This window comes from Sylvia atricapilla, chromosome 20, assembly GCF_009819655.1.
Source record: "Sylvia atricapilla isolate bSylAtr1 chromosome 20, bSylAtr1.pri, whole genome shotgun sequence".
Lineage (NCBI taxonomy): Eukaryota > Metazoa > Chordata > Aves > Passeriformes > Sylviidae > Sylvia > Sylvia atricapilla.
The window spans coordinates 9,794,147-9,813,560 of NC_089159.1; the positions used below are offsets into that span (position 1 = coordinate 9,794,147).

The 19,414-nt window shown below is 48.7% G+C and overlaps 1 protein-coding gene across 4 annotated transcripts in view; it reads right to left on the reverse strand.

The window, feature by feature from the left end:
- ACACA (acetyl-CoA carboxylase alpha) overlaps positions 1 to 19,414 on the reverse strand; it is a 103,010-nt gene that overhangs the window by 9,480 nt on the left and 74,116 nt on the right. For all 4 annotated transcript variants that reach the window (XM_066333557.1, XM_066333555.1, XM_066333554.1 and 1 more), the window contains 7 exons: positions 13,370 to 13,513; positions 13,143 to 13,263; positions 11,433 to 11,529; positions 9,831 to 9,927; positions 9,094 to 9,229; positions 4,252 to 4,429; positions 3,889 to 4,001 (listed from right to left, as the gene is read on the reverse strand). In XM_066333557.1, the coding sequence (XP_066189654.1) occupies positions 3,889 to 4,001; positions 4,252 to 4,429; positions 9,094 to 9,229; positions 9,831 to 9,927; positions 11,433 to 11,529; positions 13,143 to 13,263; positions 13,370 to 13,513 (886 nt within the window). The remainder of the gene's footprint in view (positions 1 to 3,888; positions 4,002 to 4,251; positions 4,430 to 9,093; positions 9,230 to 9,830; positions 9,928 to 11,432; positions 11,530 to 13,142; positions 13,264 to 13,369; positions 13,514 to 19,414) is intronic.

The following is a 19,414-nucleotide window of genomic DNA, read 5'->3' on the forward strand; positions in this document are numbered from 1 at the left end:
AAGCAGCAGCTTTGGGGTGTCACCTCATTTCCACCCCTGCAACAAGAGCCTCCCACCTGAATCTCACCTTCCCTTCTCCTGCCTTGAGCAAAGCAGTGGCCAGACACATTTTTTCCCTCCTGTGGCCCTGGTTCCAGAGGTGCTGTGGCTGGATCCCTGCAAGTGTCCAAGGCCACATCTGGGGGGCTTGGAGCAGCCTGGGATAATGGAGGATGTCCCTGATGAGCTTTAGGGTTCCTTCTAATCCCAACCATCCTGGGACCCCAGGAAATTCAGCAAAGGCAGCAGAAATGCCAAAGGTGTCCAGGCTGCCCAGGCAGCTCCCCCCAGGCCAGCTGCAGAGGGGAGAGGGAAGGTCACAGGGAGGCACTCACGTCCCTGGAGAGACAGGCATTTTTGGATTGTCTCTTGTTTCTTTAAATGAGACGGGCTGTAATTGCTTCACTAAATATTCAGCAGGATTTATGTCAGAAAGGTGCAGCATGAACAGCCAGTGAAGGTCACACATGCTCGTGGCACAGGCTGCAAATATCCTTGTACAGAATCCCTGGGATTCCCACCCTTTGCTCCTGAAGGTCTCATTTCCCAGCAGGTGGAGTGTGGCAGGGACAGAATTCCAAAAATTTCCTACCCCCAGCCCTCCTGGGAGGATATCCCAGGTGCCAAGAGCTGGGGAGGAGCTGAGAGAAAGCAGGACTTGCTCCTGGAGCCTTGTGATTGTGAATTAACACCAATTTAAATGCAGCAGCACCTGCACACTGAAACCAGCGTCACCCACAAAACAAAGTTACAACCTGTGTTTATCCAACAGCCCCTGAGAGATGGAATCAGAACTGCAGGGATTTCTCCCAGGTTTTCCTGAAAAACTGGCAGAGGGGGTCAGTTCTGGTCCTGCACCCCAAAGAATTTCTTTTCAGAGAGGAGCTGCTGTGCTGGAGTGGAGCTGAGGGATGAATATTTGAGTGTTCTCTCATGATTTGGAAATTTAAAGACAATTTTGGTCACCCTTTAGCCAAGTAAAGTATGAAGCAAGCCCCAGCAGCACAGTGTGACTGCCCTAGGACATGAAATAAATGAAATAAATAAAATTAGAGGTTCATTCCAGCACACAGGAACCCCTCAGAGCGAGGAGGACACTGCCACTGTCACAACACACATCAGGAGATGAGTGGACGCTGCCTTTTTCCTACAAGAAACATGGAAATACAAAAGCCAGTCTTGCTGTACCTGGAGCCATTCTGCCACTCCTCTCACTCACATCCCACCCCATTTCTGCCCCATTTCCTGCACTTCTGACACAAGGCACAGGATCTGTGTGATGAGCCTTATTCCCACTCTGCTCCTACGTGGTTTAGTGCGATTGTAATAAATAAATAAAACTGAATCTCTGTATTTTAAACTGTGGCCCCAAGGCTTGCAGGCTGCACCGTTCCCATGCAGAAATCTGGGATTTCTGGGTGATCCCAGCACACCCATTCCACGTGGGAATGTGCTCTGGGGCAGGGTAAGGGCCACTCCTCTCTCCCCCTGCCCTCCGCTGGAACAGCCCAACTCCTGAGTGACACTTTAATAAACCACGGGGGCTAATCAACATTTCAGCAATGGTGAAATGGAGAATTGATAATGAACAGATTTATGTCAAATGATTCAATATCTGCCAGCCTCCCTTGCTCTCCCACTCCCCAACTGCCAAGTCCAACCCCGGCGTGGGCTCGTGGGAGAGCATCTCCCTGGTGCCTCTCCCCAGAGCTCCGGGGAGGGATGACAGCCACTCAGGGGTTAAAGAGAGGCAGTGAACCCCCAGCTAATGAGTAAGAATTCAGCAGGCAGTGTAAGATAAATGGAGCTTTCTCTGCTTCTGCTGGAGTCAGCATGAACTGCGGCCCTGCGGCTTGTTTGTGGCAAATGGAGTGCGCGAAATATCAAAGGGCAGTGATCCAGAAGAAGACCGACTTTGACAAATTTTAAATTGGCCAGAAAGAAAACCAGGAAAAGAAAAAAAAAAAAGAAAAAAAAAATTATGCAATTCAGTGTGTCCTGCAATCTTGGTTTTTCCTGCTCTGGTAGGGAATCGGTGCCAAAACAACAGCAATGATCACCCAACGCTGGGAGCAATTACGATCCATCTCGGGGAGATGCTTATCAGTGACTGAAGCTTTTAGAGCTCTGCCCATGTACAGTTGTAAGTGACTTGCTCTTGTGTTGCAGTCCTTTTAATTAAAGTGTGTGGAGTTTGCTGGGAGTAATTACCCTGTAGAGGAAGAGGGGGAAAAAAAAAAACCCTGACCAGGTTCCTGCCTCCTCACATGGGGTTTTGAGGCTGTGGGCACAAAACTCTATCCCATCTTTCCCCTTGTGGGTTTTTTGGTTTTTTTGGGGGATTTTTTTGTTGGTTTTTTTTTTTTTTTGCAGTGTCCCACAGGATTCAAGGCTGTTTTGCACCCAGAGGGCTGAGTGAAGGTGATGCTCTGCTCCCCTTCCCTCCAGGATTTCCAGCCTTTGTGCACAGCATTCCTGGTGGATGGATCCATCCCTAGGGCTCTGCCTGCAGCAGGGTCTGGTTTGCTGCTGGCACAGCCCAGGGCTGTGTGAGGAGGAGAAGGGGAGCACTCCCAGCAGCAGTGTTGTCCTGCAGGGCCATCCATCCGAGCTGAGAGCTCAGCACATTCCCCTCCCTAAGCACACATCTGATTTCTCCTTCCCTGGACATTCCTGCTCTCCCTGTCTGCAGCTGCCTGCCCGAGGAACTCCACTGAGCACCTCCAGAGAGGCAGTCACTGCCCCTTTGCTCCTCAAGGGACACTGTCAAGTCTGACAGAGGCCAAAAGTGAGGTTTTCTGAAAGTAACCTCCTTGCTACAACTGCAGGCTTTAAAACTGGGACTTCAGTCACAGAATAATACAATGGTTTGAGTTGAAAAGGACTTCAAAGATCGTTTCATTCCACTCTTTGCCATGGGTAGGGACACCTTCCACTAGCCCAGGGCATCCCCTCACCCTTCACCTGTTATTATTCTCTGCCTGAGGCGTATCAGGAGGGTTGTTTTGTATATATTGTTGCCCTGCCATAAATTAAAAAAAAAGCCAAATAATAAAATGTAACTGCAGCAATAGCCAGGATTTATCAGTCATTTGCAGAACACTTTTCCTCCTGAAGGATCCCAAAAGGCTTTATAAATTCAAGCCATACCCACATGGCACTCTGCTCCCTCCACTGAAATGTAGTCAATTTTGGAGGCAAAAGGAGGCTCTGTAAGATTATACTCTTATAGTAAGAGCCAGTAAAGAACTATTTAAAGAGCCTATTCCCCCGAGAGAGAACATATCTGATATGAAGTGCAGTTTGCTGAACACTCTGTATTTTGGGATGTTGAGTGTGCAGCAGGCACTGGGATCACTCAAGAGTGGTAATAACACAACCCTGAGCTCTGCACAAAACCCCAGGTTACAGAGACATGGACAACATTCCTCATCCCCTTGAAACCGAGGAGCACACGGACATCATCACTGCAAACTACCCCAGACACTCAGTGACAGTCCAGCAGCCCAAAATGTCTTTGGTCAAACCCTTCCTTAGGTGAAACCCACAAACCTTCAGTGAGCTGAGCTGGAAATCAGCCCCAGGCATGTGCAGTGAGGGTCTATTGTGAGATCCAGTCCATAAAACACGATAGGAAAGAGAAATCAGCTCAAAACCCCACACATTACACACCCTGGGTAAGCTGAAGGTGCATGAGGATCACCTCACACGCACACACGTGCGGTGGTCTCATCTGGTTTGGTTCCCAAGTCAGACAACAGTAACTAAGAATGGAAATGGCCCTGATGCAATGGCTCAGCAGCCCTCAGAGGGTGCCCCAGGGCCCTGTGAGGAGGGGGTCCCACGTACCCAGGCGCTCGGCCAGGCTGATGTACACAGGGTCCACCCTGCGCATGGTCTTCACCAGGTCCTTCCTGCGGAACCGGATCTCCACCGTCCCCTCGGGCTCCAGGATCCCTCCTCTGCAAAAGGGCACAGAAAGGCTCTTGGTGACCTGCAGGCCATCAGACACACAGCTGGTTCAAGGTTAGCTGGAAGGGTTCAGGAACGGCATGAGCAGAGAACGGGCAGGGAGACAAAACCAAGGGAGAACTTTTAGCTCCGGTTTACGCAGGCAGACAAGCTTCCACCTGGGAATTATCCACCCCCAGGGAAACAAAGTGCCCCAGGCCACAGGGAGCCGGGGTTCCAGGCAGGCAGACGGCTGTGTACCTGCTCTCCCTGTCAGCATACATCTCCATGTGGCGGGGGTTGATGGTGGGGTCCACGACCACCCAGGAGCCGCCGCGCAGCTCGCCCTGCGGCGGGATGTAGATCAGCACGGGCTGCTGGTACTCCCGCAGCCCGTCCACGATGTAGGCACCAAACTTGAGGATCTGGTCATACATGTCTGGGGAAGGACACAGAGATGGTCAGACAGGGCTGGGGAAGGACACAGAGCTGGCTGGGGAAGGACACAGAGATGGTCAGACACAGCTGGGGACAAGGGCACAGGTAAGACATAGCTGGGACAAGCACACAGAGCTGGGACAAGCACACAGAGATGGTCAGACACAGCTGGGACAAGGACACAGAGCTGGGACAAGCACACAGAGATGGTCAGACACAGCTGGGACAAGGACACAGAGCTGGGACAAGCACACAGAGATGGTCAGACACAGCTGGGACAAGGACACAGAACTGGTCAGACACGGTTGGAGAAGGACACACAGTTGGTCAGACATGGCTGGAGACAAGGGCACAGGTCAGACAGACCTGGGGAAGGACACAGAGCTGGGACAAGCACACAGAGATGGTCAGACATGGCTGGGACAAGCACACAGAGCTGGGACAAGCACACAGAGATGGTCAGACAGGGCTGGGGACAAGGACACACAGCTGGGACAAAAGCACACACAGCTGGGACAAGGACACACAGCTGGTCAGACACAGTTGGAGAAGGACACAGAGATGGTCAGACAGGGCTGGGACAAGGACACACAGCCTGCAGTCACAGCTCATCTGTGCCCCAACCTTGGACACTTCCAGGGCTGGGGCATCCTCAGGTTGCCAGAGAAGCCAGCACCTTCACAGGGAGGGTTTTCCTCTGATGTCCCATCTCAATCTACCCCCTCCAGGTCCAGGCCATTCCCCCTGTCCCATCACTCTTGGGAAAAGCCCCTCTCCAGCTGCAGGATGTTCCCACACCAGCCACGGGACCTCCCCTCTGGAAATCCAGTCTGGAGACTTTCCACAAAACCACATCTATGCCAGGGCTGCAGGTCCTCAGTTCACAGCAGCTGCTCTCCACCAGGTGCCCTGGGGATGTTCCATCCCTGACTTCCCAGCCCACAGCATTCCCACAGTTTGGGAACTCAGGTACATCTGTACTGCCCAATTTCAGACTCACCACCCTGGACCTCTCCCACAACTCAGGTAATGTGAATAAAATGCACCTAAGGGCAGCAGAGCTTTTCCAGATCTTCATAAAAACGTGTGTGGGGAGGGATGGGGAGCAGCACTCTGCTCTTCTCCTCCATTAAAATTTGTTTAAGGCATTTTGCTCAAAATTAATAAGAACAACTCCACTGTGTAAAGACAGTACATTGAAAATACCAGCCCCAAAGGTGATTTAAATAAAAGAGAAGAAGAGAAGGCAGAAGAATTTCTACGAGATGATATAGCTTCTAATGGATACAGTTGGTAATGGAAACGGGCACTCTTGAATATATATATATTTTGTTACATATAATTATATCTAGAAGTATTAAATCAAAATACAAGAAATGAAAAATAGTTATTAGGCTCATCTTAGCCTAATAACACACAGGACCGTTTCCTGCACAGTGCTTTTGAAAGCTCCCATTTAGAAAGCCCAAACAATAAATCTCCTGCTTCTTGAGGGGCATTTCCACAGCCAAAGAGATGAGATTCCCCTCAGAACTCAGCCAAACCTCCCCTCCCTCCCCATTAATTTCGTGTCACCTCCCCTTGTGCCACCCTACACAACGTCTGCACTCCTCCAGGCTCACCACAAACAGCAGCAGGATCCTCAGTGGGGTTTGTCTTTAAACACCACAGGTTTAGTAACCCCTCCTCTCTCTTCCAACCCTCTCCATTACTGGGTTTTGGTTGTTTTTTTTTGCTTGGACCCTCCCTGTTTGCCTCTTTTTTTTCTGGCCATTAAAATTCCAGTGCAGAGAAACTCAAAGGAGCTGTGTTTATGTCCCTCCCACCTGCTGCAACAGGAACAGTCTGAAAACACTGAGACACTTTTATTCATCTAAAATCCTCCTATCCCTCGAGAAAAGCCCCATTTCTGGGGAAGAAAGAGGCTCCAGCCAAGGTCCCTTTGTCATTTAACCCTCATTTTAGTGTTAAGTATTAATGTGAACATAATTAAGCAATTAATTCCTTGGGAAACTCACTCTTTAGTATTTTAAACATATATATATATATACACACAAACAAATATACATAAATATATATTAGTACCACAGGCACTGATAGGATCTCTCCATTTCATTTCCAAGGTCATTGCCCAAACACCCAAGAAAAGGAATTTATTGTTATTTAAGAGGTATCAAATGCTGACAAAAGGAAGAACAATTTATTCCCTCTAATTGGGAATAAACATAAATCCCAGCAGAGACAGTGAGGACTGAGAACCAAACAAAACTCCAACCTCTCCCTTTGTCCTGAGCAAAGGAAAAGACTCAAAAGGGGTGACAAATTTATTACTAATTATACAATTATTTTATTATGTAGTGCTAGTAATAAACCACTTGAAGTACTTTCAGCTAATTCTAGTGTTAAGAAAATAATTGCTTGATTCAAATTATTTTAACTGAATTAATTCTTTACTAGACATTTTTTACTAGTGCTACATAATAAAATAATTGTGTAATTAGCAATACATTTTTCACTCCTGCCACGGGTATATATTTTACTCAGGTGCAGTGCAGAGAAGAGCAGCACTAATTGTTTGAACAGGGCAGAGGGAGGAGGAGCAGAGGAACTGGGGGAGCTCCAAACCTTGGGTTTGATTTCCCAAGGTGCTCAGGGAAGCATTTGTGTGCCCAGGGATGGTTTGGGATCAGGAGCCCTCCGTGGTCCTGCACACAGCTGCTCCCTGCAGTGCAGCACTTCCATGTCCTGGAATGTCCCAGCAGCCTTGGGATCCTGCTTAAACACCTGACTAAACCCCAAGATTTGTTATTAAATCAAGTGCTGGCTTTCTTTGCACACTTCAGCAAGGCCAGTGCAGCTGCTGCTGCTCCTGGGGCTGGAGACACTCTTGGTGCTGGAGACACCTTTGGTGCTCCCAGATCTGCTGAGGAGCATCCTCCTCCCTGACTGCCACCACCCAAGTGTCCCCACGGTGCTCCAGGCCAAAATCCCTGTGCTCAGTCAAACCTCAGCCCAATCTGAGGTGTCCCTGTCCATGGCAAGGGGGTGGAATGAGGAGACTTTAGGGCTCCAGGAGCAGCAAGGCAGAGCTGCTGCAGGATGTCCCCAGGAGAGCAGAGCTGGGTGTGCACAGAGCCCTGTCCCCTCCTCTGCTGTCCCTGTGGGTGTAAATCCTGGCTCTCCCTGCCCTTCTGGAGCTGGAACAGATGCCACCAGCCTGCCTGGAACATCAGGTGACAACCCAGACCAAGACACCCCATCCCAGAGCCCAGCTCCAAACCTCTTCACTCCACTGAATTACTTCATTTTTTTTTCTTTTATTCTTCTTTATAATCTGTCCTGGGCCAAAAGGGAGAAGGAAACCTCCCGAGGGGAGCAGGGGGATTTGCATGTGCTCAAACCCTCCCTGCAGAGCCCAGGACCCTGGTGCTAATTTCCAGGGAATTTCACGCTCGGATGTGTCCCCGTCGTGGGTCACCGCCGCTTCGCCCAAATAAACCCCTGCCAAATGGCTCCTCCACTGGAATATTCCAGCCAGTTTTTCATAATTTAATTTCACATTATGCTCAGGAGCCTTCTGGCCACGCAGAGAGCTCGTTGGGGGAACCACCAGCACCACGAGCTGCCTTTCTTTAGGGTGTTCTGTATTTATTTTACAGCAGGAATTGGATCTCCCAGGTCGACGAGGAAAGAGGGGGTTTGATTTTTTCCCCCTCTTTTCTTTTTTTTTTTTTTTTTTTTTTTTTTTTTTTTTTCCCTCCTTCCTCCCCCTCTCCACTAATGTCAATTTTCAGCATAGCAAGAGCTGTCTCTAATCTTTTCCTACTCATTACACACAATTTTGGAGTCATTTTACCCACAGTGCAGTCGGCTCCTGGCAGTGTGTTTGTGTGCACTGAGGGGTGGCATAATTGTTTATTTTCCCTCCTCGCATAATCCCCAGCCAGAGCTGAAACCAAAACTGCAAACAACTCCCCAAGGGACACCCAGAGTGTCAGGAGACACCAGCAGCAAGCAGGAGGCTGGAAAATGCAAGGAGCAAACTGCAATGGCTCTGTCCTTCCCTCCTCCTCCTGCCAGCTGGAATAACTCAGGATATGCAAGATCAAATATTAACATCCCCCTGGCTGCCTTCTTCCACCCAACTCCAAAGCTAAAACTCTGTTTCTGAGGAACCCAGCATGGCCAGATCTGATATTTTTAAGGTAAAAATGGTATTTAAGGACTAAAAAAAAAGGGAAATAAATAAGCTAAAATTCCATCCACAACTTCCCAGCGAGGTGTGTGGCTGGGAAAGGAACTGGTGTAGGGAGAGCAGCAGCAGCACACGGAGCAGGATCCATCCCCAGAGGCAAGGGGCACTTTCCAGAGGGAAGAATTTTGCCCTCTTTTGCCACCCCTCACACCTTGGCACCTGCAAACTCCAAGGCCAAACTGAGGAGGCAGCAGAGCCCAGCAGCCTCTGAGAACTTCCACCAGCTCAGTGCCCCTGGAGCTTCTCTCACAAGGCTAAGAGCCCCTGAGCTCATCTTTTGCTTCCAGTTTCACAGGCTCAATCTCACATCCCTGGCACTTCACAGCGTTTCAAGCAGCACTCCGTGGTGCCCTGAGCAGCCAAGACTGAGCCCAAAACCAGCCCCAGGACAGCTCCAAAGTGCTGCTTACCTTTCATTCCCCCAGAGAAGCCTCTCCAGTTGGCAAAGACCATCAGGGGCAGCCCTTCCCTGTTGAAGTCCTTGATTGCCTGGGCTGTTTTGAAGGCAGAGTCAGGGAACCACACCTGCCCAGCCTGCTGGATGATCTGGAGGGAAGAAAAACCTGCTGTCAGCCCTTGAAGCACACTGATGTAAGAAATAAAACATAGAAAAAAATCATCAGGGGCTGGGATGTGGGATAAACAATGAGGAACAAAGTGGGATCTGCTTGGCCAGGGGAAAATTGGGACAATTCCTTTTGTCACCAACCTCAAGAGCAGCATTCCCATTAATTCAGCCAAGAAAAGAGAGTATGGACAGCCTGACACTGAGATGCTGTGAGGAGGGGAAGGAGAAGAGAAGGAAAAGGACACAGAGAGAGGAGAAAGCCCTGGAGAGATGGGGCGGTGAAATCAGGGAGGGGAACAGCAAAATGTCAGAGCAGGGAGTCCATGGAACAGCCCAGTCACAGCAGGAGAGCAGGGAGGTGATTTTTTTGGGGCCCTAATCCCTGCCTGTCCCCTGAGTCCTGAGGGAAGCAGGAGTGCTGGGGATGTGTCTCCTGCAGGAATGTCCCACAGCAGTGCAGGCACTGCTCCAGCAGCTCCCCAGGAACAGGGGAGAGGAAGGAGCCCCACGAGCACAAAGGGCTCCTTGCACAGGCACAGAGAGCACAAACAGGGCCAGCAGCACACAGCCCACACCCACCTTGGCCTCGGAGTCCAGGTTTGCAGGATCAGCAGGGATGCTGAGCTCCACCGACCTCGTTTCCACAGCAACCACTCCTACAGGTATTCCTCCCAGCCTGCAAACAGGTGAGACACACAGAATTCCCACTCCTGCTCTCCCACAGCCAAACAGGCAGCAGACACAGGCAGAGCAGTGTGCTGCCCTTCTGCCCACGGGGCTGCACAGTCCCACAGAGGTCACAGCTCCCAAAGCAAAATCTATTCCAAAAACGAGCACATTCCCCTCTAAAGATTAAACAGAATCAACCAAACCCGGATTTTGGACAGTATCCACCACCCTGCACCTGCCATCACCCAGATTTTGGTTCTGATGGTCTTGATTGTTAAAAACCAGAGAATCCCAGAGCGGGTTGGGAGGGACTTTATAAACATTTTCTGCGGGTTTGTTGTTTTTGGTGGGTTTTTTTTTTTTTTTCCCTAGATCTGCTGCTGCAGGGTGACAGCAAAGTGGGCAGGGTGACTGCCAGGTGGGCAGGGTGACAGCCAGGAGGGCAGGGTGACAGCAAGGTGGGCAGGGTGACAGCCAGGAGGGCAGGGTGACAGCCAGGTGGGCAGGGTGCAGGGCCAGAGGGATGGGCAGCAGTGCAGGCACCAGGGAGGATTCCCAGCTCTGCCTCCCAGGGGATGCACACACAAAAGCCATCGATGCCACACTGCCAGGACAGTCCCAGCAGAGTCCCCTCTCCCTCCCCAGCCACCCCAAGCTGATGACACACGAACAGGCAGGCAAGAGACAGGGCCCATGTGCACTGAGGGGCTGGAAATATTCCCATTCCCTATGATGAAGAGTCTGCTGGAACCCCGTAATTGCAGAAGCCGTCTTAAATCGGTAACTTATAACTTCTGTATTAGGGCCCATGTGACCTAATAAAGAACATCTTTATCCAAGTATTACAGTTATTTATTGAACTTGAAAACAGCTCAAAACAACTTCTGTTTTCCATAATACTTCATATAAATTTTATCAGGCTAGCACATGAAGATGCTACATCTTGTTTTATAGTGTGTCCCTGGACAAGTTGCCATAGAATAATAAAAGACAATTTACAGCCAACAGCACACATATTCCAAACATACATACAAGAGATGAGTTTTGGCAGCACTTACAGTAACAATCCCAGAAGAATACATTCATATTTGTTTGGTTTTTTTTTTTTTTTTCAAAGTGCCACTGCTTTTGAAAGGAGTCTGTTTCATTTGTGTTATATATCCCTGCCGTGTGAGAGTCCAAAGGCACTCGGAATTTGTCAGGAGAAAAGAACTGCAAGTGAAGCTGAGCATGGACAGAGAGCTTCTGGCTTTGCCAAATCATTGATTTCCACCCCTGGCACACGGCTTAGCCTGGAAGCCTTTAAATTATAGAATTATAGAGCCATGGAATGGGTTGGAAGGGACCTTAAAGGTCATCTCATCCCTTTTTCTCCAACTCTTTCTATTAAATAGATATATATGCACAGAGAGAGACAGAAAGAAATAATCACAGGGCTGTTGTGCTCAAGAGAAACGCAAAACATGACCCAAACTGGATTTCTACAGTTGTCTAAAACACCTCAGAACTTACCTTGCTCTCCCCACCACGACTGTCTGTGCCCAGGGCTGCATGATCTCCATGAAGGAGCCGTGGTCGAAGAACCCACTCAGCCACTGCCCTTTCTGATCTAAAGGGAAGGGAAAAAAAGGGAAATATCAAAGGAGGAAGTAGGGAGGGAAGAAAGAAAATGGAATTATCAAAGCAGCAACTCAAACTTGCTTAAAAATGCCAACTGGATAACATGGCACTGTCTCCTTATTTATTTAATTTTAAATCGATGGCAATACAAGGGAACATTAGACAGCTGAGCATTTGTCTGCCTTCAGCCATCATGTCTTATTTCATTTCCTAGTCTGCATAAAGACAGCAATTTATCAGCAGAAGCATCATTTATTGTTAAACGATGGGGTTCGGAGAGCAGAGGGACTTCCCGTGCTTTTAAATAAATAACTCTGCTTTTTTCAAGACGACAAACATTTGTCAAAAGGCAGTAAAGTCATTAAAGATGGTTTCTAACACATCTATTTCTATTTTAGAACTTATCTCATATTCTTCTCTTGATCCTGCCTAATCTTGCCTTGAAAGAAGGAATGCTGAAGAAATCCAGGAACTAAACACGAAAATGTGTCAACGACACTTTAGAGCCAGTCACAGAAAACACAACTCTCTTGTGCTCCCTTTGCACTGGGCTTTTGGGAAGCCCTGCATAAAAACAAGCCACAAAAAATCCCCCCAAATCCCTCCCAGCTTCACCCCTCAGCACAGAGCTCCCGAGGAACTCTTCCCTCTGAACGAGCCCCTCTGCCTCTGCAAACCCAAGTCCAAAACCAATTAAAAAGTGGAGATCCAAGCAGGCTAACCTCTGCTGACTTAAACAGGATGGAGAGTGTTTTATCAAGCCCAAACTTGTAATTACTGTGTTCTACATTCCTTGCCTCTGTGGCCCCACTGTAAAATGTGACCATCCATTTCAAAATTATCTCTTTATCGCGAGCCCGAAGCTGATCGTTTAGATTCCGGCCTCGTGTCGGGCGTCAGTTTGAAGAATATCACGGCAATATCTCCTCTAATAAATGGCTTTAACTTTTCACCTAGGAGATATCTGCTTTAACTTATCACAGGGAATCATCTGCTTTCCTTAACGCTTCCACTAAATTAAAATCTGAAGTCACTCGATTTGGAAGCCGGCGTTTGCGGCGCCCCGGACAGTTGGATGAATTGCTCGAGAGATGATGAAAAAATATTATCCAAAACCAGAAAACTTAGTTTATCACAAATCTCATTTCGGCCCCCCAAACTCATTAATAACAGCAGGAGTAATGGTCACCCAGTTTGCAGCTTGTACCTACACAAGGCTGCACAACCTCGGTGGTGCCAACACAGCAACTGCCCCAGGATCTGCAGGAATAGTGTGATTCCTTTAACTTACAGATCCTCTGTGGATGGACTTCCCCTTAAATCAGACCAAAAAATCCATAAAAGTTACTATTCTAAGTAAATATATCATCTATAAAAGTATGGTGTCCTTGAGCACTCAGGATTTACATGCTACTTTTCGATACTGTTTATAAATAATATTATAGATTAATATTATTATATGTAAATATATATATATATATATATGTATATATCCATTTTGCTTAGAGATAATTATTTTACAGACTCTGAAACACATTTGGGTTGCAGACATGAGGCAAACAGCATTGAAATGAGCTGAGCTGCTGCACATCCTGGCCATACTTGGGTTGGGGCGTCCAGCCAGCATCCAGCGAGGGTCGTAGGGGGTCTTGGTGGGAACAAAGTCAATGGTCCTGTCAATGGGATCCTTGGCTTTCAGGATGGGCACAGGGCTGTGGATGTTCTGAGGGAAAAAGGAGAATACAGCAGGAAGTGAGAGGCCTCTTTCCCAAAACCCTGCAGACGAAGCCAACAGTGGCACCCCGCAGCTCTGCAGGCCCAGGAATTACCTTTGGCATGTAGGAAAGCCACTGCAGAATGGTGTAGACTCCTTCAAAGTCATCACAGACGGTGTCATGGGTCACCCCGTTGTTGTGCATGATCTGGATCCCTCCCAGCTGGTTGTTGGAGGTGTAAACCTCCCGTCCAAGCACCTGGGGAGAGGAAAAGGGGAAAGACCATCAGTGCTGGGATGTGCTGGCCAAGGAGCTACACACAAAACCACTCCTGCAGCACCTCAGCACCACCTGGAAATGAAAAGGATGGAGCAAAACTCTCCCAGCACAGCCTGCCAAGTCCTGTGTGCAGGTAAGAGCTGCTGAACAGGGAGCCCTAACCGGGACAGGGGTGGATGGGGTTTTGGGAGGGAATTGTTCCCTGGCACAGGGTGCCCAGAGAAGCTGTGGCTGCCCCTGGAGCCCTGGCAGTGCCCAAAGCCAGGCTGGACAGGGCTTGGAGCAGCCTGGGACAGTGGGAGGTGTCCCTGCTCATGGCAGGGGCGTGGAATGGGATCTTTAAGGTTCCTCCCAAACCAAACCATTCTGGATTTTACAATCCCCAAGGGGGATGATACCAGTGGGGAAACTGAGGCAGTTTTCCCATTTGCCTTCCCCAAGCAGCAGTGTGACCAAAGGTCCCCAGTGCTGAGCCCAGCTCAGCTCACTAACCCCACATTGCTCCAAGAAAACTGTAGGGTGAACATATTTAAATGGATAACTGGGGAAAAAAAAAAAAATAAAAATCCAGACAAAGGCCCAGCAGCTCCTGGGAGAGGCTGGACAGAAGCAGGCTGGGGCTCCTCATTCTCTTGCACAGCTCCATCTCTAATCTGAGCCTGGGCAGCACAGCTCTTTTCTCATTCTCCTGCTGTCTCTTCCCATTTGCCCTCTCCCTGACTGATACACTGATCTCTCGGTCACTTGGCTTTCTGCTCCACTGACTCCATATTACTAATAACACCTCTGCCACGGCCAGTTTACCTCATGAAGGCAGGAGCACATCATTACAAAATAAACTCATAACTTTGACATTCCGGCAAATACACGCCGTTTGTTATTTTTATGGGTTGAGTCTTTCTAACAGACAGAGGACATTACACACCTGCTTCATTTGGATCTTAAAAAAAACCCCCTCCAACAGCCTGGCCTCCCCCAAACCCCCAGCACAGCTCATTTTGGGGACAGAGGAGCTGGCAGATGCCAGCCAAGGGTTATGTACAGAAGAAAGCGAGGCGCAGATGTTACAAAACTGATTCCCAAACACGGAATTCCGCGTGTGTTTTAGCACAGGGATGTCCCTGGGTCTCCCTTCTGAGCTCCAACACCTTCCTCCTCCTCCAAACAAAATCAGTGCCAAGCAAAGCCACGGGAGAGAAGACAGCAGCACAGATTTAGCTTCAAGGATAAGAAAAGCCCAGGCCTCCAGATGCCAGGCACAAGCCTAGCTAAACGCTTCCCACAGAGGAAAATAAAAATAAAGAGGATTTAAACTCCCCCTCTCTGAACTAATGCAAAAGCATGTACATGCAAAATGGGCCTCTGCTCCTGCTTATCTGGAGGCACTGCAGACAGCTCAGGTTTAGCACTGCTGACAGGCAATGAAACAGCCTAATATACCACTGCTCTCGCCCTGAAATCCCTTTTGGAGATCAAGATAAACACACAGCTCCTTCTCCTGAGTGCTCCAGCCCTTCCAGCAGAGCCTGGAGCAGGTCAGAGACCCCAGAGCAGCATGGAGCCTGGGGCAGGGGGTGCCCAGCTGCAGGGAGAAGCTGCTCTGAGGAGAGTTTGATGTGGGATTTGGATGGGCTGGACGTGTACAGGTGAGCACCTGTGCAGGTGAGAGGGGACACTGAGCTCTGAGTCTGCCCCACGTCAGCACAGCCTGAGCTGCTCCATCCCCAGGCTGGCACTGGGCTCTCAGGGGCTTCAGGAGGGTCCTGGAATCCACAAATGGTCTGGGTGGGAAGGGACCTTAAACCCTTTCCATGAAGGAATTCTTCCTCATGTCCAACCTGAGCCTCCCCTGGCAGAGCCTGAGGCCATTTCCTCTTGTCCTGTCATCTGTTACCTTGAAGGAGACTTACAAAACATTCCAAAATACTTGGAATACATTCAAAAAAACTCATTAAGGAACCACATTTCTCGTTATTTCAGAGGATCTTTCTGGCAAAACACAAGCAGAGCCAGGATTCTGACAGCCTCTAAAGGATGGTCCTCAGCAGGTCCAGAGGCCCATCATGTGCATGTTAATAATTTTCTAGCACTCCAACCCACGCTGAGCAGCTGCTTTCTCCTCTCAGAACCTGAGCTGCTGGAGAGTTGGGACCTTCCCTGCAAAGCTGGGCTGGGTTGGCTCATCTGTTTCACCCAGGATGAAAGATCTGCAAACACGACAGCTGGGAGGGCTTGAATGGGAATCATTATGTAACATAAGTGCTGTTATTACTCCAAGCATATCATGTGTTTATATCAAATCTAACTGCCAGATTTTTACCCAAATAATTTCAATAATTGCAATTCCCATCCCACAATTTATATTGTCTGCCAGAGACACGAGGCAGGAGAGGCATATGCACGTCCTATAAATAGCCTATTTTTCATAAACAGGCAGAAATGATGGGAATGAATGCCTCATCAGAAAAAATGTAGCAACACGACGCAGGAACTTCAAAACCTGACTGCTATTATGTGCAGCACAGAGCTCAGTGCTCATTTCCAGCTCTTCCCCCACATGGATCATGTATTAGAGGGGAAAAGCAGCACGAGGGAAGAGAGTCCAGCTGAGCACAGCCCCTGTGCCTGGCACTGGGAGCACAGACAGCTCCTCTCTGCCCTTCCTGCATTCCTAATCCCTGAATCTGTGCAGTTCCTGCACTTCTAATTTACGAGCCTTCGGTGGGGGACCCTCCTGACTTGGGAACAGATTGGCTCGGTCTAATGCTTGGAGATTATTAAAGGCAGAGCTATACTCCACTATCAAGTCTACAGATCTTTTATTTAGAAGATATGGTGCTCTAAATGCACAAAGAGCTCCCTGTCACCTTCACATTAAAGCCCCTAGTGCCTGGTAAATGGAATTATATAGCTGTCATCTCCTTTCCCCAAAGTTTTAAGAGTACAATGGGCTCATTTTTTCCCACTCCATCCCAGCTTCAGAACTAAGAGACCTACTTTGTATTGATTTAGAGTCTGGGAAATAAATAAACCTGCTTCTCCAATGTGATTCACAAGAAATTCATGATACACTATTGCATGATATATTTCAAGCTGCAGCTCCGGCTCTTTTTTCCCTTTGGTGAGTGATGGGGGAGGTGGGAGCTGGGGGGAGGTGGGGAGCTGACAGCCTGATGGTTATTGGGGATGGCTCCTGACTGCAAATCCACAGGCAGGTCCTGCTGGTGGAGCCTTTCCCTGCCTTCGTTTGGTGAGATCAGAGGAGGAAGGGACAGAAAAAAAAAAAAAGGGATTTGCACTTCACCTGGCAGGGAGCACAAGGTGCACGTGGGATTACAGCTCCTGCCTGGAGATCCCAACACTCCTCACAGACACACAGGGAGCAGGGCTCCACAGCTGCTCACACACTCAAGAGATTCTGTCTGTTTGCAGCATCACACCTCTTTGGTGGGAAGGTTTTTCCACCCTGAGGTTGTTGAGGAGGATTTGAGAAGATTTGTGGTCGCAAGAGAAAAATCTCGAGAGCTGAACTACAAACTTGAGACCAGACAGGCTCCAAACGACCTCTAAAGTATTTGTTGGACGTATTAAAAATAAAAATTAATTTGGGAAGCAAAGTCAGCTGGGAAATAAAAAAACCTAACTTTTCACTCGACCCAAAAAAATTCGAAAGGAGAAGCTCATCCAAACTGCTACTTTTTTTTCCTGAAGAGCTCCAGTTTCAGTGAAGTGGCATTTCCAAATGAAAAATGCCTTGTCAAAACCCTCGTGCCCCTCTCTCCTCTCCCTGCGTGTGTTTTGCTCAAGGTCACTCCCTCAGCCAGTGGTAAATCAAAAGGACTCAATACACTTGGCCAACTAAAAATTACAGCCCCTATTCTGCATGGTGCCAACAGCCATAAATCCCACCTGTCTCAGTCAGGGGTTCCCTAATCTAGATATGAACCCCATAAACAATATTAATGGTTGTCTCCAACTTAAAGATCTTGGTCATTTCCTTTGTCACCTTCTGGACCCCTGTCAGAGAACCCAGTGACTCAGAGACCCCCGGGGCACAGGGACCTCTTCACCAGGACACTGAAACTCTGTCCACTTTCTCCAGTGGGAGTTGAGGTTCAGTCACAAGAAAGGTTGCAATTTTCCAGTGCTGTTCCTATAGTTCCCATCAAGTGCCCAGAATCACAGGGAATTTCACAGGGAATTTCTCAAGAAATGACCCCAGGCTGGTCACCCCAATGTCCTCCTCAGGGTATCCCAACAGGGATGGTCAGAATATTCCTGGGATACGTTTGAGAAGTTCAGCTCCTGTGGAACATCAGAGTTAAATGCTCCAGGGAGAATGAGCCCTGCAGGATCCCCAGGAGCTGGGACACACTCCTGGGGAAAAGATTTGGACAGGCAGAATGTGGGACATGATATTAAACTCCTGTTTAGCAGAACTGAACACACACAGAGTCCCCCACCCACACAGATAAACTGAGCAAGATCTGTATTAAAAATGATAGAAGGAGGGAGAATAAAAAAAAAAAAAAAAAAAGTCAACAGAAATCTATTAGACTTTCTTCCCTAAGCAAACACCAAGGGACTGATAATGGCATGCCTGGAACGTAAATTGTCTCTAATGGGAACAATACACAAATATCACCACTTAAAGAAAAGCAATTAAAAGGAAAATGCAGCCAAGGAGGGTGCTGGTTGTTTATCTGCACTGAGGCCAGGCATCCATCCTGCCTGCATCCACTGCTCCACACACAGCAGGGACCTGTGTGTCCCCAGCAGGGCCACCAACCACAGCCCCTGCAGCACCTAAAGCCTCTCAGAGGCAGGGAAAGGAAGGGATGAGCCTGCCTTGGCTGGTTCTGAGCCATGGGGACCCACACCAGGGACACCTCCAGCAGCTCCTGGGGCTGCTCCTCAAGAGTGGGACAACCCTGGGCAGCTCCAACCTCCCCACAAAGAACCAACACTGGATGCCTGGTAAATGTTGATTTCTGCTTGACCCTTCCTTGCTGAGCATCCCCCAACAGCCTGCACCCACCCAGATCTTCCCAAGAGTCCTGCCGTGCCACTACAGAAAAGATTCATATCATGCATTAATAATTATAATGCTCCTTTGAATGACAGGGCTGGCACTTGCTGTTCTAACTCACACGATTGCTCTCACATGATTGCCTTGATCTAATCCCAAGGCTGGAGTCATCTTGAGCAGATACTGAGCTATTCCTGCCTTGAATCTCAAAAAAACCACCTTTCCACAAACCCCAAAGAGCATCAGGCTCACAGGGCTTTTATTTATTTTTGCAGATTGTGAAATTGAAGGGTAAATCTTACTGTTGGCAATCACTCCCCAGCCTGTGGGAGCCTCCTGTTCCTCCCTGAGCTCCTCCAGGGAGCCTCAGAGCTGCCCAGATCTCTCTCACATGGGCACAGCCCCCTGAGCAGCCCTGACCTATTGTCTCATCCCCAGAGCATCCAAGAAGTTCTGCAGCCCAATTCAGGACTGAACCAAAAATACAAAGGTTTTCTCTTCTCATGCAATGGAATCCAACAAGACCAAACAACTCTTCTTGGTTTGGTTGGGGTTTTTTGGTTGGTTTTTTTTTTACCAATTCTGGTCAAAAGTATCACCCCAGGGTGATCTTTTTAAGTATGAGGCAGGGAAATCATCTTCCCTGCAGACTCCTGGCACATGGGATCTGTCCAGCTCATCCTTGGTACTCTGGGATGCTCCGAGCAAACCACGGTGAGCACAGGGCCTGAGGGTTCAGGCAAGTCAAAACCAGAGAGTTTGGGGGGGAAATAAAGCTAAAACAGGAGAGAAACAAACCAGTGCTGGTCAGAATTCTGTCACCTCCAGAAGGGACAGCAGCTTTGGGGCAG